This window comes from Chrysemys picta, chromosome 6, assembly GCF_011386835.1.
Source record: "Chrysemys picta bellii isolate R12L10 chromosome 6, ASM1138683v2, whole genome shotgun sequence".
In the NCBI taxonomy this organism is placed as follows: domain Eukaryota; kingdom Metazoa; phylum Chordata; order Testudines; family Emydidae; genus Chrysemys; species Chrysemys picta.
In genome coordinates, this window is record NC_088796.1 from 105,652,237 (window position 1) to 105,674,316 (window position 22,080).

At 39.5% G+C, this 22,080-nt stretch overlaps 1 protein-coding gene across 17 annotated transcripts in view; it reads left to right on the forward strand.

Annotated features, from left to right (window-relative positions):
• Nucleotides 1-476: 476 nt before the first annotated feature.
• The window catches only part of FREM1 (FRAS1 related extracellular matrix 1), a 102,017-nt gene continuing 80,413 nt past the window's right edge, over nucleotides 477-22,080 (forward strand). For 4 of the 17 annotated variants that reach the window (XM_024106159.3, XM_024106161.3, XM_024106160.3 and 1 more), the window contains exons 1-2: nucleotides 489-984; nucleotides 18,143-18,649. In XM_024106159.3, the coding sequence (XP_023961927.2) occupies nucleotides 18,419-18,649 (231 nt within the window). In that variant the 5' untranslated portion in view covers nucleotides 489-984; nucleotides 18,143-18,418. Of the gene's footprint in view, nucleotides 985-2,751; nucleotides 2,791-18,142; nucleotides 18,650-22,080 lie in introns of all 17 variants that reach the window. The other 13 variants (XR_006174465.2, XR_010588657.1, XM_042850520.2 and 10 more) reach the window with 7 other exon arrangements.

Genomic DNA, 22,080 nt, shown 5'->3' on the forward strand with positions numbered 1-22,080 from the left:
AGCCTAGAGACGAAAGGCTAAGGGAACATCGATCCCAGTCCCTTTAGGCACTAAGTGCCTCAACACCTTGCCAGATTTGGCCCAGTGAATCCTCCTTCCATTTCCTGTAGTTTCAGATGCGGGAGGGGGAAGAGAGAATCTGAACTCATTACTGATCTTTATTTTATTGTAATTTGGAAGAATATTTGCAACAAACGTTTTAATTTTAATATTTGGACTAAAATATGAATTTCACTCTCAGCCAGTTGAAATATTTCAACTGGTGGAAAGAATCTATTTTGTCAGTAATCTAAACACATTACAATAATAATGTATTTGATTTTAATTTTACTAGCCATGCTGACATGAGCTCAAGAACTTCCTGGTTATCCTTTTATGGAGGCTATGTTCTAATCTGTATTTGAATAAAGACCTTTTCTTTTTCTTTAGTGGAGAAGGGGTTAGGGTGGAGAGATTTCTACCACAGCCATTTGCGATCAAGCTTTAGCACATAACTGATAGTGGAAAAACAAAATAGTCTAACAGAACCGGAGGTGGGGGGAGGGAAATGAACAGCCAGGAGCTCAGTTTTTCGTTCCAGCAGACTCAACTAGCAGAAGGGAAAGATCTGGGGCTCATTGCCAGAGAAACATTTCTTAGTGTAAACATTCGAAGGCATCTTTAGAATGCCCTTATCATAGGAAGCCCCGGAGCTTTTGTACTCTGGAAGTTTTCAAGTCAGCAGCAGCTTGGCAAGCAACTATGGCAAAGAGACTTTTTAATGTGGATTTTTAGTACAAAGAAAACTAAAACCAAGCTGACCAGAAAGACTGGAATTTCAGCTCTCTCTCTCTCTCTCTCTCTCTCTCTCTCGCCCCCTCATAGGATTTCTCTCTCTCTCTTTCTGCAAGCCCTTTAAATCAGATTACTGGGTCAGTGACTTTCATTATCCCTCTTATACCAGTATCCTCTTGTCTTCAAGCTCCTGACGGAATATTGCTACCTGTAAGTACCGTCTCTGTGTCCTCCCTCTCCTATTGAATATATTGTTGTATGAATTGAATGCTGTAGCGTTTATGCTTGTAGTATTAGTTAGTGCCTTTACTGAACATTGCAACAAGGCATACAGACAATATTTACAGTATTCAGGATGAAAGATTCATTCTAATTTAAGATGGAAAAGAGGCATTAAGTTTACCACTACCTTTAAAGATTAGAAGTGAAAGATTCCAAGTGAATCATATTATCTTAAAATGCATTTTTTTTACTAATTGATATGTATTTCTAAACTGTCTTTATTCCACCACCAGTACACTAATAAAGCTTTATAATTTTATATTTTGTTACTTCCCTCTTAAAACTCAAGGGTTTGAATGTGTTGTTTAGCAAGGCTTCTTTGAATTTTCTTTTAAGTGAAGCACAGTAAAAGAGAGAGATGTGGTACCAAAACCTGAACATGCTTTTAATGTTAATAGAATTCAAAGTAAAGCCCTTCAGATAGATATATTTGCTTTAGCTGGGAGATTCTGGGTTTTTAAAGCGTATTTTAAGGATATACAGTATTTTATTTTGCAGTAGAAATCTGAGTTAAGTTTTTTAACATTTTTTTTGTTTGTATTCATATAGCTGTCTTCTCTTGACCTGAATTCTACAGACATTGATTTGTAATATTTTAAGGAAGTGCTTTGCTCTGCTCTTTCTTTGCATTGATACAGAACTAATCTCCAACATTCAACTTTCTGGTTGTGTCTTGTTCACCTTCATTCCGTGTTGTGTTGAGATGCATTAATAAGCCAAGCTGCTGCTGATAATTACACAGTACATCCTGAAAGGAGTATTCAGAAAACGTTTTGGTATTTATGATCTGGGGAAGTCTATTAACTGAGCCAATTAACTGATTCAGTGCTGCATAATTTGCTAGGTGCAATGAGCAAAATGCATCTCCAGTGCTACCATGGACCTAATATGTCCATATGAAGCACTGGCACTTGACCATGCTCTACTGCTGCTGCAGCTGTGCTTAAGTAGTGAAAGAGCTTATGGTCTGAACTCACTTGTCCTCTTTCTTCTCTCTCTCATTCTAACAGTGTCCACTAACGTCCATTGTAGTTAAGGCTCTGTCAGCATTTCCATTATGATCCTTCCCTAACATTTTTAAGGGTTTATGATGGGGATGTTTTCACCCAGTACTCAAACATAGAATAAAAGCCTCTGCTCTAAAGTCTTCTTGTGATCTTAAGTAAAACCCTGTTTAGAAGTTAATTGAGTGCTCTGGGATTTAATACCAACTATATGAAGAAGTTGGTGGGTGCATGATCGCCACATGAAGACTGTAAAGCGGTTTAATTGCTTCCCTCCCCTGCCTATGTAAAAATAGCAACCCCTCTCTTAAGGATAAAATGTAATGCAAGTAGCCTAGAAACCAATTACTTTCTTGTATGGGGTGAATTTCTGCCAGAATAAGGGAGATATTCTTGATGTTTAGGGAACTTTCCCAGAAAATGAATTCCCCACACTGTTATCCCCATTAGCTGACTATAGTGTATGGAATGACTGTATGCTGATGATATACAGCATTGCGGAGACTTGGTTTGGATTTTAATCCTATATCTGAGGCCTTTCAGCTTTGAGACTTTTTTTCTACTGTGGGGATTTCTGTTCTATGCAAAAATAGGCAAATAATGCAGCAAAAAGTATCCATGGATATTAATTTATTTTTAAATGAATACGCCTCAGTTGTGTTCATTAATATGTTGTATTCACTTTCTGCAGCAATTCAAGCGATCCAGTTTAATAGTCCACATGTTCACGGTAAGTGAATTTCAGCGTTTACACCAGATGTGAGCTCATCCAGTGCCGGGAAAAGAAACATTTGATCTGACCAATCACATCTAAGCAATACATTTAAAATAGTCATTTAAAGTAGTCATGACCAAGTGGTCATTATTAGTTGAATAGTGAATAAACTAGAAGTGGTGCTCTGCTTGTGGATATCCCATGAGCAGAAAGAGAAGTTAAATTGTTCACTCAGAATTATTCACTCAGCTCTATTTACCATGATCAGTGATTCTGCAATAGCCTAATTTGCACAAGGATAACCTTCTCTCCTATATATAGTTGTCTGTGGAACCAGTTATTGTAGGTAGGTGGTCTGTGCAGAACTGGATGGCAGCAGCTCCTTCACAATTTGTAACATGAGATCCTCTGAACGATTCATCTGCCTTTTATGCACCTAGGTGAAAAACCTGACTAGGCATAATGAAATGTTTTATTTTGTCTATAGCTGCCATTATTGTGATGCCTGCAGCAGCGTTTCAAACGGCTCTGAAAGCTGGCTGTGAAAATAAACTGCAGCTGTGTTCCATATGATTTTCATATAAAAGTATTCTCCAGCTGCCTAGAGCCATCTTGTGAATACATGAAGTTGGCATAGTGGAGATGCCCTATGCAAACATCTTGAACAGTGAAGAAATTTATTTATATATATAAAAGATAGATACATTGCTAACGAATGATGCATTACACTTTTTTGTTACCAAATTACCACATTTACCAGCCTGGAATAATTCTGATGGGCCCTTCCAAAAAAGATCAGCTTTAGAACACTTGAGTGTTAACAGTAGTGAGTATCCTGTAAAGGGAGGCAGTGTCGTCTAGTGGTTTGAGCAGGAAGTGAGCAAACCTGGGCTTTATTCCTGACTTTCCTACTGACTTACCGTGTGACCTTCAAGCAAGTAACTGCTCTGTGCTTCATTTTCTCCCACCCATGGAGTAGGAATAACAACACTTTAAGTTTCTTTGCAAGCAATCTGAGGTTCTCAAATGAAAGATGCTGTATACATGCATAGTATTGTTGTTAATAATTGCACATTCTGATTGACCTACAGAGGTGAATGCATTATTTTAAACAATTATTTAGTCTCTTCTACCAGAATTACTTGCTTGAAGATCACACAGTAAGCACATAGCATGATTGTAAAAACCCAGAGTGCCCAATATCCCTCCCTTTTCATAAGAATTGCCAGCTTTACACAAAAGGAAGTGAGGGATCACACATGCTCCAGGATTTCATAGTCCTTTAGCATGTTGAAAGGCAGTTCCAGAGTGTCACTTAGTTCTAAAACAGGGATACCAGCAAGACCAGTGGAGGGGCTACTTGCTTTTGTCACCAAAAGTGAGGCATGGCCCACTCCCTGGTGAGGGGACCCAGAATAAGGCAAAATGAAGTCCCTACCCCATTTTCCCCCAGGTTACTCTTTCACCTCTTAGAAGAGGACCTATAATTACATACACGATATAGCTGGGGAGAGAGTAGTTAGGGGGAGTTTTTAACTGATTTTCAAACTTTCCAAAAAGTTTGGTGGGTGATTGGGAAATGGGCAAAGATTTGGAAAGATTCCTATTTCTCCCAAACTGATTTGCCCATCCCTACAAATAACCTTCCACAATAACATTATGCTCCCATTTGAGGGCAGAGGAATTCAGTCAGTGTATAATTCCACACAGATTAAAAAAGATGAAGGGAGAATAATGTGGAAAGTAATATTTTACCGGTGACACCAATCAAATTATCCCAGAAGCTGGAATATATAGTTTCCTTCAGACAGCTGTCAAGAAGATAAAGCTATATATTTGTATATGGTATTCACATTAAGGGCCCCCCGATTCATAATGAATATATGTACCATGGGGGTATGACTGTTCAGAGAATGTTGCTTTCTATATGTGTAATGATTCTGAAAAACCAGCCAGGGAACCTGAATAAGAAAAGAGACCCAGTAAAATGGATTCATCTTTACATTCCCAGCTTCTTGTGAGTAAGCTGTTTCTCTGGGGTTAAATGAAATGAAGACAGAAACCTCCCAGTTACCTTTTGGTGGAAAATATTTACAGTATCTGTGCAATGCAATCCAGCAGTTAGAAATTAACTGTAGGGAGTCAAATGCATTAAAACACAAGAGCAGATTTTAATTGTTGGTCTCTACAATTATCTTTGGGATAATTCTCTTTTTAACAATGCAACTTCTATGTCTAAGTTTTAAAACTCTCTAACAGTATGAACAAATAAATTTGGCACTTTAAAGAGAAACAATGCACTAAAAGGAGCTGTGTGGAAGACAAAGTTGTTAGTCTCAGTCAGAAACTATGACCTACTTAATCACAATGCCCTTTTAACAATGCACTGTTGACTGTACGGGATGCTGTGTGTTTTTTTTTTTAAGAGGACTGGGTTGTTTAGATAAGTTTAAAGTATCTGTTCCTGATTTAGAGAACATTTGTTTCTTTCTATGTCTATCTTTTACAAAGTTCCAGGAGCTCTATTTGATGATGAAGGAATGGAGCACTGCTCTCTTAGGAAGAGTCCCATCCAGTCCTTGGAATCTCTCATTGTTGAAGTGGTAGAAATAAAAGGACTTTCAGGGCTTGTCTACACAGGGAAAAGCCCAGAATAGCTTATTGCTTAGTGGAATACTTATTGCTAAATAGCTATTCCATGTTAGATCCCTGTCTGGATGCTCTTATTCTGCCCTTGGTGTGCTTTGAGAGGTTTTGGTAAATCCACTTCTGAAGCAGACTAAGCACTTTTAGTGCAGAATGAAAGTGTCCATACACTTGTGGAATAGCTATTGAGCTTTAAATTCACACATTTGCTATTTTGCAAAGCCTTCCCCGTGAATTCCCCATTTAGACCAGTCATTAGGCTTCAACAAGGGACATTGAGGTACCTACTGGAAAATACAGCCTTTCTTTCAATTTCTGTGATCCCTTCCTCTTTCCTTTCACTATTTCCCCCATGTCCTCCTTTTCTATCTCTCTTTCCCCTCCCCTCTCCATGCTGCATTCTGTTCTTCAGTTTTTTATATACTCTCCAGTATTGACAATGCTTCTTTCTTGGTAGAGCTGTCACCCCAGGCCCAGCAGGTTGTGGGTTTGAGTTCAACAATGGGATTTAAGCTCGTGTGCTTATTACTGACATTACAGTGCAATAATACAAGGCTCAGCTATCCTTCAAATATGATATGTCCCCATTGCTATCTGGTGTCTGCCCTGGTAGAACTTTAAAGATCCTATGATGCTATGTATAACTTTAGTGTTCAGGCTAACGTTCCTTCTCTTGAACAGTCTAATGTCTTAGGCTTGTGTGAACTATTGCTGACTACACAACAGTTGTGGTATTATGTTGAGAACAATCAAGTCTGAAAATTAGTGACTTGAGAATTAATGCTGTCTGACGATTTCCCAATAAAAAATAAACTCAGGATACATTTTTAAACACTCCACAGTGGAGACCCTTGAAAAAGTTCCCGTTGCTTTAGAAAAGCAATTATTATTTGTAGTTGGATGTCCTCAGTCACTGCTAGGATTGGGGAATTCCACAAACAATGAAGCAACCATATCTGTGTTTATCCTAGGGGAAATGGCAAGTTTTTAAGGGCAGCCGCTGTACATCTAACTTCTTTAAACACATGAAGAGTGTGAGAGACTTTAATTGAAATGGGTTTGCCTCCCACTAGGACTACACATTATAAAACAAACAAATCCAAGTAAGTACAGTAGAGTATAATTGGCAACATGCCTTGGGAGAGGCCCAGAACCGAGCTATTACGGAAAGCAAATTCAGTTTCATCCTCAAATAGTGTAGCTTTGCCTGGGTGATGCATAATTTTTTTCAGGAGACATTTTCATGGTGGTATGTCAGGGTATGATATTCAGTAAATTGAATAATTCAACAAACATAAAACAAGTAAAGTGTGGATGAAACAGGGAATCATTGGCATTTTTGGTGTTGCCTGTCTGTTGTCATAACTCAGCCTTGTACTGATAAGCTGTAGTGCAAAAAGGGCAGGTCCTTTCCAACTCTAGGTTCTGTGGTCTAAGTCAGAGTGGCAGTGGAGGGATATACAAGGAAGACCTGGATATATTGGATACAGTTTTCTGTCTTAGGGCTGTTTTCCCTGATTGAGAAAGAAGATTGCTGTGAAATAATAATTAAAGCCTCATGCACTGAAATACTTATTGTCCTTTGATTGTTAGCTATGTCAAGTAACATGCAGGAGTTACATACACAGATAAGGGCTATTTGAAAAGGGGGAAAAAAGAGGGGGATTGTTCTCTAGCATCACAAAATGCAGTGAAAAAACTATGCTAAGTATCTGGTTTCTGTATGGCCTCTAATCTGTGTTTTGTGGTGAATGGGACTAGAACATTAAACAACAACTGGCCAGAACAGAGCTTGTGTTAATTGCATGGTCTAAGGTGACAGCTACATAATTTAGAAGCTGAGTCCCTGCCTTTGCCCCTGGCTAAGTTTTAACTAGTGTAATAATCTTTTTCTTTCCTAAAGGAATTTTAGGACTTATTTTGTTTTTTAAATTTCTTTGTTTTTTCCAATATGTTTTTTTCTACTACACATTAATCTTTCTTAATATTGTTCATTACAAATAAACCAAACCTACTTTCACCCTCTACCCACTCTCCCTCTCCCTTTAAAAAATACGATTGCTAAGTGAAAACTCCCAGGCACCCAGAGATTTTGTCACACACACTGCAGATCTTATGGCCTGATCCAACTCCCACTGATTTCAGTCCTCGGCAATTAAAGTTCTTTTGTAGGGTATTTTGTACTGTAATTGGGAGCCATTGGGCCTATTTCTGATGTTATTTATGGTGGGTTTTATACTGGTATAAATCCACGGAAGTCAGTGGAGTTAGTCCTGATTTACATCAGATTAACTGTGATTAGAATCAGACCCATAGAATGCACAAAGTTTTCTGTACCATTCACAAGGCCTAAATAAGTAAGATCATGCAGGAATATTTCCTACAGATTCTTTTAAATTGCATATTGGTTATTTAAAGACTGTCTTAAATCCACAATCAAACAGCAGGATTTAAGGCATTTTTGGGCCAAATTCTTCCCTCAGAACAGGTGCTCAGCTCCTGTAGTCTTCAGTGAGAGTTGCACAGGTGTATCTGAGGGAAAGATTGAGCCTTATTAAGTTTCCATAACATACAAGTTTGGAAGGATACTATGATATTTCAGATATGCTTTTGTAGTGACTAGAATGTATATTTCTAGCAAAGCAACACCTGGTAGCATTTAAGAATGGCACAAATTTTTAGGAGCAGACTGTTTCAAAATAATGTTTGGGCTCCTGTTGATTTGAGACAAGGCATCCAGCTTTTATGATGATTTTATGCACTGATTGCTCAAATGACTTGCAGTAATAATTCCCAGATTTAAAATTGGCCTTATTCTGAACAGAGAACATCAAGCTCAAGGCTCTCACTTTGATATCTTTCATTTTCATGCTTTTGTATAATGAAAAAGGATTCCTTATGTCCTTTCATTTTGCAGCCACGGTGTAAGTGTCTGAAAAACCCAAGGTTACTGCTCTTAAAGACTCAAAGAGACAGCATTGTAATGTACAAAAGGGTGACAAGGAACATCTGGAGTGTATGTGTGCACTGATATAAAAGCAGTGCCTCTGTAACTCACACACCCTTCTGGGTGTGGTGTTGTGTCCCATCTAGTGGCACCGAGACCACTTAGAGAGAGAGAGATAAAATGAGTCTGCTCTACAGCCTTAGCTAACAGCCAGTTTGCTTTTAGTTCATGTGGTAGAGGCTCATGCATTAAGCTTCCCAGGTTCAATCCCACCCACCAACAACTGGGGTCTATCCGTGTTACACCTGCAGGTACAATTGGTTAAAAGAAGCCCATAACAGGCAGTGACAACATCATCCAGCATTTCAAAGAGAAGAAGCCTCCTATCCCATACTCCTCCACACACTCTGCCCCTCACCCTCCCATAAAAAAGCCAAGTTCTTCACTCATATTTTCCAGGGGTAATGGGCTAAAACTGCCTAATTCTGATTAGCCCTCTTCCTACACATGCACACTCCTTACTATTTGACACAGGGCAACTAATTCTGCATGAGAGCACATAAAAATGGTCATACTGGGTCAGACCAAAGGTCCATCTAGCCCAGTATCCTGTCATCTGACAGTGGCCAATGCCTGCTTCAGAGGGAAGGAACAGAACAGATAATCAGCAAGTGATCCATGCCCTGTTGTCCATTCCCAGCTTCTGGCAAATTTACCTGTGCCATTGCCCTGACTTTATGGAACAGTGTCCAGGAGCACAGAAAATAGATCAGCTCACTCTTAGTCAGAGTCAAGAAGTACACGTAAGTATGATGTGGGTGAAAGCAGCATTATGACCCAGACTCTGGAAATGCGTCTTATCTGGAGAGAGAGTTGGGCTTTTCTCTTTTGCAGGCACACAGGCAGCACATAAAGTAAACAATAATGTTTCCAAACAATATCCGTTTTTAAATAATTCTCATAGTGCAATCACACTGCCCAGGCTCTGATTCCATTATCTTGCAAGCTAAATAGTGTTGGGTTCTGTTAATATTTCCGGGGACACATCTATCAGTTCATCCCTGTATCTGATTGTATCTTGTCTGTGGATTAAAAGAAAAGTTTTCAGTGTGAACCAATGACCTGTTTGGTGTTAGGGAGCGCTGAGCTACCGGAGATGCCATCAGTTGGGTCAGATGTAAACCTGAGGGCCTGACCCCTTGCAGTCATTGACAAAGTGCTACAGGATAGTTAATGTTCTAGTCACACCCAAATATCAGTAATCATGTTCTTCCTCCCTAAACCCTCTGTGTCTTAAGAAATTGGCAGCTTATCTGTAACTGGGCAAAGGTTCAGAAGGTGAGAAGCAGTCCCAGTTCTATAGTAGCTGTGCCTCATTCGTTCTGCATTGGCTTGCATAGATGAAACATTCTGTCTTTTGGCAGTCGAGGCACAGCTTTAAATGTTGCAGCGTGGCAGCACTTGCGAATGGACAAAGTGCAGTAGGAAAGGCCATGCTAGAGCTGGCATTATCGCTTCAACTCCCTCTGCAGACTTCTGTCTTCAGCCTAGAAGTTTCTCCTCAAGACTGAAGCCAGGGAATTATCTCATTGCATTCCTTGACCTACCCCTCCCACTGCCAATGTCCTCTAGCAAGGAGAGAATATGGCAATAGGGAAGATTCCTAATAGTCTTCACTATAGGTACGTTTAATTGCTATTTAGAGGCTGGGATGAGGTGTCATTCTAAGGATACCAGGATTACAGCTGATATACTCTAATAATTGGCACGGCAAGATACATGCCAAACTTCAACAACAGGTGTCCAGACTAAATTGTTAGTAATATCCATTACCCATCTGTGTAGGGTAATTTAATGCCTAATCCTGCAGCCCCTTACTCAGGTGAGTTATCCCATTAAGGGTTTGAATGACTGGGCTCCTGGGCTGTAATTTCTTAGCTGTGGAGACTTTGTCACCTTTTATTTTTCCATAAAGCACCATGTACTGTAGAAACCATTCAGATTAGTAAATACATTGAAATCCAAAAAGATGTCCAGATGGATTAAGTAGCTGCTTAAATAAACTGCAAGTAAGTACATTTGGAGGTTTTTTTCCTTCAGAACAAGTTACAAATATACTGTATTTTCTGGCGTATAAGACTACTTTTTAACCCAGGAAAATCTTCTCAAAAGTCGGGGGTCGTCTTATACGCCGGGTGTCGTCTTATAGGGCGGGTGCTGAAACTTCCGAGCCGGACTGGAGAATCTGCGGTCGCCGCATATGGTGGGGGGAGCTCAAAAATGGCCGCGGCCACATCCCCGCCCGATGACGAGGTGAGGGGGCGCCTCACCGGGAAGGTGTAAGTGAAGGGCGGAGCAAGCTGCAGGCGTCCGGGACGCCCGGGGTATGGAAAAAAGAGATAGAGCGGCGCTGTGCCCAGAAAAACACGCCTCTTTCACCCGTCTGGCCCGCCCTTGTATCCTATTACCGTACCTCCTTCTCTGCCTCTCAGATCTCGCTCCTGAGGACTGCAGTGAAGCGGCGCAGGTGCGCATGTGCGAGATCTGAGAGGCAGAGAAGGAGGTAATAGGATACAAGGGCGGGCCAGACGGGTGAAAGAGGCGTGTTTGCGCTACCACTCTGATAGTCTTGGAGACAGGGAGGGCTGGGCAGGCAGGGAGAGCTGACCAATCCAAGCAGGCTTTGTATACAACAACCAGCCAATCGCCGGTAAGGTACATCGCTTGCCGTGATTGGCTGGTTGTTGTATACTGGGTACCACATACAGTACAGCACCAGTATCTGTACCTGTTCATACAGTATAGCACCAGTACATACAGTACAGTATACAAATGTCCAACAGTCAAAACCCCATCATGGCTCCACCAGCAAGAAGAAAGAAATATGAAGCCAGTTTCAAACTTAAAGTTGTAAACTTTGCCATGGAACATAATAACTGCGCTGCTGCAAGACAATATGGAGTAACAGAAAAGATGGTTCGGGACTGGAAAGCAAATGAAAAAGCATTAAAGAGTATGCCAAGGGGTAAGTGTGCATTAAGAAGAGGCACTCCACATTGGCCAGAACTCGAAAAACATGTAGCAGACATGGTGAATGAGCATCGCCAAAACGGTTATGTAGTGACACGAAATAAAATACATTTGTTTGCACTTCAGTGGGCCAAATCTAACCCAGATCACAGCAACAGATTTAAGGCCACTGTATCCTGGTGTACTAGATTCATGGGAAGGCATAATATGGTACTGAGGCAAAAGATGAAAATTGCCCCAAAATTACCTGCAGATCTTGATAGCAAAGTAAATAGTTTCCATCGATACGTAATACAACAGCGCACTAAACATGGCTATGCGTTAAGTAGTATTGGAAATATGGATGAAACTCCAATGAATTTTGATATGGTTGGAAATAAAACTGTCCATCAAAAAGGTGAAAAAACAATTTTAATTAAAACAACAGGACATGAGAAGTCCAGTTTTACAGTGGTACTAGGATGCACAGCTGATGGCGCCAAACTGAGACCAATGATTATTTTTAAAAGAAAAACAATGCCGAAATTCAAGTTCCCTGTTGGTTGTTTTGTACATGTGAATGAAAAAGGCTGGATGGATGAAGAAGGGGTAAAGCTATGGCTTGATAATGTATGGAGCAGGCGACCAGGTGGACTTATTCAAAAATGTAGTCTACTGGTGTGGGATATGTTCAGGGCTCATTTAACTCCCAGCACCAAGCAAATGCTTGCAAGACTAAACACAGATGCGGCAGTTATTCCTGCAGGATTGACATCGTTGGTACAGCCACTGGATGTGTGCCTAAACAAGCCATTTAAAGATCGCATTCAAGAACAGTGGAATGAATGGATGGTTAGCGGCGAAAAGTCATTCACAAAAGGAGGAAACATGCGTGCTCCACAGTTGGATGTTTTGTGCAAGTTTGTCATAAAAGCCTGGAATGATATTGATGCAGAAACAGTAATCAAGTCTTTCAAGAAGTGTGGCATATCAAATTCATTAGATGGTATGGAGGACGACTACTTGTGGCAAGATGAAGAGGAAGCCGAAGCTGAGACCACACCATCTGATATGGAATTCGATCCATACGATGACTGCCTTACAAATGTATCACAGGATGTCATTGATGTACTTATGATATCAGATGACGAACAGGAGGATTTTGAAGGCTTTTAAAGGGAAACTGTCACGCCAGCAAAACCTGTAAAAATACCGTAGCTTGCAGTTATGATGGGCGTTGCTAACTCGCCAGGGACTTGCCCGGCACTTGCTCTCTCTCTCTTGTTTGTTATCTTCCTCCTATCATCATCAGTTCCAGTTTGGTTGACAGCTTAGAAAACAAACAGCATGGCAGCTCCCATGGGTTTATTGTCTTATCCTTCCTTTCAGCTTTAGAGTGAATTAGGAAAAGTTTAATCCACTTGCACTGTTTTATGTTTACATGTTTGATGACAAACAGCCTTATGTTTATAAGTGACAGTTTTCCTGCTAAGTACCTGCATGTCATAAGCATTTGAATTAAAATTACCATATTGAAATCAAATCTGATGTTTTTTTAATTTTTTTTTTGGTGTGCGTTGGAAGAGGGGTAGTCTTATACGGCGAGTATATCCCAAACTCTATATTTTAACTGGAAAAGTTGGGGGTCGTCTTATACGCCCAGTCGTCTTATACGCCGGAAAATACGGTACATAGTTATGAACAGAGAGAATATATTTCTATTCATGTCCTGAATAATTGCACTTATGATGGTGATTTATTTTTGTGCTGGGTTGCCCTTGTTTGTATGTGTTAGGAAATGCTGATTTGGAAACACCAGGTGTAGGAACTCAGGAAGTGAAACACACCATCTACAATGCTAGCTGGCTACCCATGATTAAATAAAATGTTATATGGATTTTTTTCTTGAAGGGAAAAGAAAATTTATTTTACAACATATAAACAGATCAGAACTTGAGTGTGAATCAAAGGACTTTGCCCCACTTTCCATCCTATAATTCAAGACATCCCAGAGCTTTCAAAGGAAATGTTTGTTTCAGCTGCCATCTAGGTGGGTGGTAGGAGGAGTTGCATCTACCTGCCTCTGCTATGGGTGAAACTACAAGGAAGCTAGTAATGTAGACTATTGCATCCATAGTTTTAACAGAGTAACTTGCTCATTCACTATGATCATTCATAAATCTTCACTGCATATATTTCAGGTTGGATTTTACATTCTGTAAATCAGGTGAGCCAGAATACATTACTGCAATGTGCTTTTGGTTTTGGTCTTTCTCAGGGTTAAGTATTAGTTCACATTTGTAAAATCTGTTGTTTCCAAAGTTTTGAAGATATTTTTCATGAAACTGTTAATCCTCTAATGATGTAACATGAGAAGAAAACCCTTCTAAGAAAAGGAAGACACTTGATTGACTTGCACTTATTGGGACATTAGGATAGAAAAAAGGGAGTCATATGCCAAGTAATTTTCAGTGCCAGTATATAAAAGCTTGACCTAGTCACACTTAATATACAGCACAATTGAAATGCAGACAATTTAAAAATTCTTTGCAACAACATAAATCAATTTGTTCTCTAATCAGCTCAGCAAATTACTTGCCTTCTTGGAGTCAAAATCCAGACCAAGTGTGAGTGAGTACAATTCTAGCAAAGCCAGTGGAGCTGTACTTACACTTGGTCTGAATTTGATGTGGTAGTGATTTCTTATAACACCTTTTTTAATCCAAAAAGATGCCAACATACTTTATAAATGAAGGCTGTAACAAATCTTTGCCAACTAAATTTTCACAATTATCATATGTTGGATACCACAGTCTCTTGGAACTTCACATCAATACTGGGCGTAGGATCATAGTAGGATCCTCCTACTATGAAAGCACAGAACTCCACCTCTTGAACTAAAGAAGTAGTTCCATGAATTGCTAGCTATATAGGGCCTATGACACACAGCTGAGCAGTCTGATTCCATCCAATTAAGGATAGTACACATTAACTAATTACTGACAATGTACCTACTGCGCCACTGATTGGACTCGGCAGGCAAATACTGTAGAGCACACTGGATGCAACGTTTGAAGTACAGTAGGAGGAGGAGGCTCATCAGCTCATTAGCTGTTATCATGGTTCTCACTATTATGTGGTGAAATGGCGCTGAACCATATTGTAGTGATGGGACACAGCAGAGAAGAAATATATTTGGAATCTGTTTCTGTCCTCAGGCAGGTCCACAGCCAGTCACATGTTTGTATACAAGCTTACCTTTGTATGGGTTATGGAGGTGGGTAGGGGCATAACCTTGGTGCTTCCTACCCACATTCTTATTCAGACTTGACCAGGTTGGAGAATGTGTGGAGTTGGAATACAAAATGGGGAAGGGGTAGAAGGACCTGATGCTATATTTATCGCGTAGAGCAGAGGTTCCCAAAGTGGGCGATACCGCCCCCTGGGGGGCGCTGGAACGATCCAGGGGGGCAGTAGTAGCCTCGGGTGCAATTGGGGGGCGTTGAATAAAAATAAGGGGGCGGTGGAAGCATAAAGAAGAGAATATACGAAAATTTTGAAAACCGTTCGTACATGTTTCATCTGTTGTGTAACATAGAGTTAAAGTTGTACTGATTACTTTATTTTCCAAATAAATTCACAAATTATAACCGATCAGGTGTCAAGTCCGCCAACAGCTCTTAACAAGCAAGTGTTGGCAGGCGAGCGTGTCACGCATTGTCGGGAAGTCCAGCATGCATCGGCAGGAATATGTGCGTGTAATGACTTGTTTACAATATGATACTATAAATAGGCGACATGTATGAAATCTAATTTAGATTGTTTCTGAGTTGTGTAAAAAGCAGTTAACAATAGTGCAATAAGTATTTTAAATTTTTTATTCATATTCAATACCTTCGATCTTTACGGATTACGGATCACATACAAAGCAAATTGTATTATTGTTGTTTCAATAAAACAGCAATTTACACGTGAGTATTTTTATAAATTTTCTTACATATCTACCGTACGTTTCTGTGTCTCTAGTGCTTACTAATAATGAAATTGTAGCAGGCTTGTGTCGGTACAGTACTATTTGAAGTGTACAGTCAATATATTTGTCATATTTTTTATTACAATATTAACAAAAACGGGAATGAAATCGTAAAAAAACTGTTAACTATTAACATTTATTTATATCTATCGAATCATCTGTGTTAATTGGTAAATAAGGCGTGTGTTAATAAGGAACAATTATTTAAATAAGGGCAAACTAAATTAAAACTATTAACTGATTTTTAATTGCATATTGATTATTTTTTAAATTAATTATTTCTTGATAAATTTAGTTTGATATTTGACAATTTAATATCAAATACATATATCTAATGCTGAGCAAAGAACAAAACCCAGTTTATTAGTTTCATTAGTATTTTAGTTTGGTTGTCTTTTGCCATCTTACGCAAAAACCACTGTATACCTGATGTTGTGGGCGATATTCTAATAACACATCTTTCTTTACTATATTGTAGGACGTAGGTAGAAATATAGATACATAAAAGAATGCAAATTTGTCACTGCATCTTTCTGTTTGTTCGCTTAAAGAAGGTAGATTTCCAGGGGGGCGCTGAGTAATTTTTTTCTGAAAAGGGGGGCGCTGAGTAATTTTTTTTCTGAAAAGGGGGCGGTAGGCCAAATAAGTTTGGGAACCTCTGGCGTAGAGGATTTTAAGGCACTTCAAAAGATAGATGGGAGTTCGTATAAAATCTGTTTCCTATTGTTCATCAGTCTGTTCTCCAAGAGAGTAGAAGTGGCTGCTGGTGATGTGACTGGTATATTTTGTCCAGGGATTTAGTGGGGGGTGACTGTTAATTTATTTGTTAGTTTTCAAGCTGGACAGCTTCCCTAAAAAGCAGATCTCATACCTGACAGAGAGTTTCGAGGAGAGGTGAAGTGAATAAGCAGGTTGTTAGCCAAGAGTGAAAGCTTAAGTTCATGGTTGGCACTTTTAACTTCTTCAGTAAATGAAGATGATCAAAGGGCAATGGGTAGGGACTCAGTGACCAATGCATACAATTATAGGACTAATGAAAAACTTTGACTGTCCCTCTTGCAAGTTTAAAGTTTAAACTCTGTTTAGTTTAAAGTTCTTAGCCAGTTCTGTCATAGTTGGATTTTGCTGAAATAGTCTGACCCATGCATATAATTTAAGACCCAAACTGAAAGCTTCTAGGGTTGCAAATATATATTAAAACAAACAAACAAAACCCCACCACCCTATGTCTTCTCTGAGTTGAGGTTTAGAGGGCCCGATTACTTAATCATGTGTCTGATATTAAGAATGTGAGTAGTTCCATTGAGGTCGCAAATGCTTAAAGCTAGGCACATGCTTAAGTGCCTTGCTGAATTGAGGCCAAAGTGAGCGGTTCAGTCTTGTGGTATTGTAGGAAGTAAATAATGTTTAACAATTTCCTACAACTATTGTTGGCTGCTCAATAAAATATAAAGCCAGACTGATCAGTATTGTGGGGAGCAGTTGGGCCAGTCTACTGGGAAACACTTTAGCAAGGACTTAACTGTTGACATTAAGGAAGGACGTGAGGCAATGAGAGGTCCGCAGTTCTGGATTTTTATCGTTTTGGTGGCAGTACAATTTTCATTACTTTGGACATTCTGTATAAATAAGGGGTGAGAGTATTAGAAAATTTCTTATAGAAACTTAAGGAATCTCTGTCAGAACCTGTAGCTTTACCATCATGGAGATGTTTAAGAGCTTATCTGATTTAATTAAAATACTGTCATTCTCTAAACTTTGTGAAACATCTTTGATTAGTTTGGGAAATTTTAACTTCTGCTTTCAGGTGTTAAGGAGATGAGGGTCAACTAAGCACCTAATTAGATAGATGTACTTTTTTTTCCTAAAAAGAGTACGGCTGCTCTTTAAAAAGGTCTTTCATTTATAAATGTGTCATTCAAAGAACCACAGGCAAAATAAACTTACTGGTACTCAGTTTATCCACCTCAGAAGGATGAAGATTAACTCTAACTAAGACATTTAAGAGACATCAAGTAATTTTTATTTCCTATTGTTTGTTTTCACTGATATATTTGAAAATAATTATTTTTCCCTACAGATATTTCCCTTTTCCATTGATAGTTTGACAGTGTCAACCCCTTCTCAGTTTTGACAGGAGCAGCAACAACAATTTTAATGTTGTAATGCAACATCATGCCCTGTACTTATGTTCATGCTCCAGTTAACCTGCTATGACAGAGCCAGTGGAGGGAGAATAAAGCGTTGGGTCTTGGTAGGGTCTATTAAATTGGAGGCTAGCAATTTTTTTTCAACATATCATTGCAATGCAGTAGTAGATTTAACAAACAGACTGCTGCTCCCCCCTTCATTCAGATGTATTGAATCTGGAGAACTATTTCTATCTCCATTTGGAACTTACTTAGCTATTGTCTTGATACACCAGTCAGACTGGAATCCAGTTCAGTCTCTCATAGCTATGTTGGCGCCGCAGTGCTAACAGTAGTAAAGAGTAGTTGTATATATGATTCTATACATACTTCAGATTTTGTGTGTATGTATGTTCACTTCAAGTCAGCGGGAACAACTCGGAATTCATATAAGGAGCAGATTTGTTGAGTGAATTGGTGCCATTTTTAAATAGTCCATTTTTTTACATGAACTGAAGTTGTGGGACTGATGAAAAATCTCTTTGCCTGTCTTTTCAATAGATGCTCACTGCTTCATGCCATTTTTCCCTCTATCTTTTGCAGGATTAGCAGACATTTAAAGCACTCTGAAAGCACATCCATCATTTTGGTCACGATTGATCAACGAGTTTTATTAAAGTCCAAGAACACTTTGAAAGCCGCCCTTGTCCAAATTTCAATCACAAGGGCACATCTTAATAGAAAACATAGAGTACGTTATTGCCTGCGACTAAAGTTGTTTCCCTTGATTATATGGTGAAACTCTGCTGGAGAACGAAGAGAAGACCTCTTTTGTTTAGGACTTTTACTAGTTGAAGGGAACTGGATTTCCCTAATAATATGAAGCCTTTTGAGAATAGCTGTCTGTTTCCACTGCTCGCTGTTATCCTGAGATGCGTCTGCTCCTCCTTTATCAGTGTCAACCTTGGGGTGAAAGTGATGAAGGGCCAGTCTGTCTTCCTGTCAGAAGATGACCTGCAGTTTTCCATCCCCAGAGAGAAAGATGCTTGCAAAGTGGAAGTTGTGATTAATGAGCCAATAACACAGAGGGTTGGGAAACTAACTCCACAGGTATGTGGGATCAGAATTTTACTGCACTGTTGTCTTTGGTAGTGTATGTATGCATGTGTGTCTTAAAGGACGTGAAATACTTTTATTGTAAGGAACAGTCATCTGAAAGGGTGGGATAGTAATTAACAGGCATAGTAATACACTGCCTTTGTGAGTGAGATTTAATTTTTTATTAAAAATAGCTGGTTGGATGAGAATTATATCCCTAGTGCTGAAAACATTTTGTTCATGAATACAGTAACACCTGCACATGAAGGTGGAGGTGACCAGTATCTGGTTTCCACTGTGATGAACTAAATCAGCAGCTCTTTCAAAACTTTCTGTTAGGAGCCAGTGTATAGTCTACCAGCTGCTTGTTTGTGTTTAGTGAGGGTAACCAGTGTCCTTAGGGCAATGCATAGAAGGCTAAAACTCTTTACATTTTAGTCACGCAGTCACTACATTGGGAGCAATTAAAAGGTAATCATCACATACATTAAGCACATTGCATATAGTGTTATTTGTTCTGCTTCTCAACGACCAGATTACTAACAGATGGGAAATATATAAAAGGATTTTGTTTTCTCTTTAAATATCTAATATGTAGCAACATCAAAGTGTACTTCATGTACACCTTTCATCTAATCTTTCTGGTAAATTCCATCATCTGAGTTTATTAGAAAGAAGCTATTGGTAGTAATAAGCCTGGACAAACTGGCACTGATAAAAGATGAATAGACGCAAAACAAACCATAATCAAACCTTATTTCCCCCCAAGATTTGAAAAGGTAGGGTTAACTTTAATATATGCAGTCTAATATATGTATAATCTTCTCCTTGCTTTCTCGTTTTGCAAGCAGAAGTATCAAACTACCCAGAGTAAATCTCTTTCTTGAAGTATCTGTGGGCTGGATAACAATTTTTTCACACCAGAGTTGCTCATCTAAACTGACTTGAGAGTTACATTTTGCCTCCAAGAGCCTGTGCATGTGCAGACTGTAAGGGCAAAGGAAGAAGGCTGGAGTAGTGGTGCTGGGGTATTACTCCTGTACGTGCTGTTTCCACTACAGCTTCTTTGTGCCACTCGGGTGACTCTAAGGAGTTGTAGAACTGGTTTAACTGCTCAGGGAGGATTCCCCCAGTGCGGGAAAATCCCTGTGTGGTTCAGAGACCCTGAATTAGCTTCTACATGCCCCTCCTTTTGGACCCTCTGATGCTGGGGGCATGTGTAGGAGAAAAGAGGGGAGTGGCCAGGACTTCTCTATGCCCTAGTGAATCCCCCAGGGCTGAAGTGGCTCCTTGAGAAACAGGCAGCTGAGCTGCATTCCTACCCTGAGCTGTGCCAAGCACTAGATTGGAACCGCGTCTCCAGGAGCACTGGGAATGTGGATTCACCACAACCTTACTTCTTGGACACCTGGAAAACAGAGCCAGAAGCTGTCTTCTCACCCTCACCTCTTCCTCTTCCTTCAGTGGCCAGGGCCCTCTCATAAGACCTTCTGTTATAGGGAGGTGGCAGGGGCCCCTGTTCTACCTTGTTGTACTTGGAGGAGGCAACAACCAAAGCAAGGAGCCTTCCTCTCCAATCCCCCAGCATCCAGAGGAGCTGGGAGGGCACCCTCTTGAACTGGTGAAGGTGGCCCTCCTTATCAACAAGCAGCAGGGTGGCACTCTGGGGTAGTAGCAGCACCACCAACAGGGCCTCCTGGGTCTAGTCTAGTGTGAAGGGGCCTGCTCTTCTTTGCTGTTTGGAGCCACATCGCTTAATCCTTGACTCTAGTCTCTGCTGCTCTTCCTTTTGCTGGAGGCTGTCTGAAGACTCAGGCAGATGTCACTGCAACACTTCCACTCAGCTCATGTTTTCAATCTATTATTTGCAACTATTAGGGCTAGAAACTTTTAAAATCTAATCACATGACTTTGGAAGGCAGAGTCCTAGGCACTGGCCTAAAGTGTTAACCTAACCTGAGTAAAGATATTAAGCTAGCCCATGGTTGGCGCTGAGCATCCTCTGTCAACCAGGAAATGCTGCAGTCAGAAACTGTCTCTAGTCTGATATGGTTTATTGTCATTTAAGTGAATAATGTGCTAGGAATGTTTGACAATTTAATTATAAATTGTAATTGAAAAGCAGTTGAAGTGGAAAAAATAAAGCTAGACAGTAATTAGGAAAAGATTTAGCTCTCCTTTGTTTTACTTAGGAAATTTATAGACAATTACAGTTGCCTGTTTGTATAAAAGGAAAACATATTAGGAAACATAAAACAGATGTTTCTTTTAACAAAGCAGATTGTGTCTTTATTTTATAATCACTATCTATCAATGGTAGGAGGCTTGTGTAGAAAGGTCCTTCATTTTTTTTTAAATCTCCCTTGTTATCAGTTAAGAACAAGAACTAATGATGTCTTGTAAAAATGTTTATTCATAAGCTAAACCTTATCCTCTGGTGGATCACACAGCCTAAAACCAAAGATGCATGATGAAAACTGCGTTCTCAGACTCTGAGGCCAGATGCTCAACCTGTGTTGATCAGTGTAATGCCATGGATTTTGAAGGAGCTACATTGATTTACATCAGCTGAGAAGCTGACCCTTAACGTACAACATTGAACTGTGGAGAGCTAGCATGCAGGAAGGGTTTTTTAAAATTATACACTGTGCATATTTGTTGTTTAGGCAAATGGTCCTAACTTCAGCTGAGTATTCTTTCTTAACATCATGATTTGAGAACTTCAATTAACACTTTCTAGTTTACTAATTAAAATAATATTTAAATATCATTCCACTCTATAATAGAGAACATGTATTTCACAACACTTTGATTAATGTTAGTATGTTAACCAAAGTCATCACTAAAAAGGAAAGAGAAAGGCAGGTTAAGGCTGATAAAGTTGTTCACTGTTAGGTTACGTACTGAAAAATCACAAGGCACACTTTTAGGAGTTGCTTAGTTTTTCTTAGACATAGAAGAGAGATTCAAAAGAATAAGAGATTCAAACAGTAGCGTAGCCAGCACATTTCGCACAGGCTGCTTCCACAGAAGTAAAAGATAGAACATTTGTTGCAACAATGAATCTGGTTTGATTATTTCCAGGATACTGTAGCTAGTTAAGTTTATCTTAACCCAGCTGTATCTTCTTGGAGAACAAACTAACCCTAAAATATTATTCTCCGCTGTGCACTTATCTATGAAAATTGAAGTCAGGGGATATATTTGAAGACCCCAGAAACAAATGACAGTTACCATCTGGTTTCAAGTCAATAAGAACAACATGCAACAGAAATTCACATTATATTTTTAAACATTGACAAGCTGTTGCAATGTAAATACTTTCATAATATAAAAGAAATGTAAATTCTAGTTTTGTGGAATTTACTGAAAGAAACAAAAGGCAGTATTTTCATCCAGCATTAGTTAATGACTGTCCTATTACCAAAGGGTTGACCTATTGC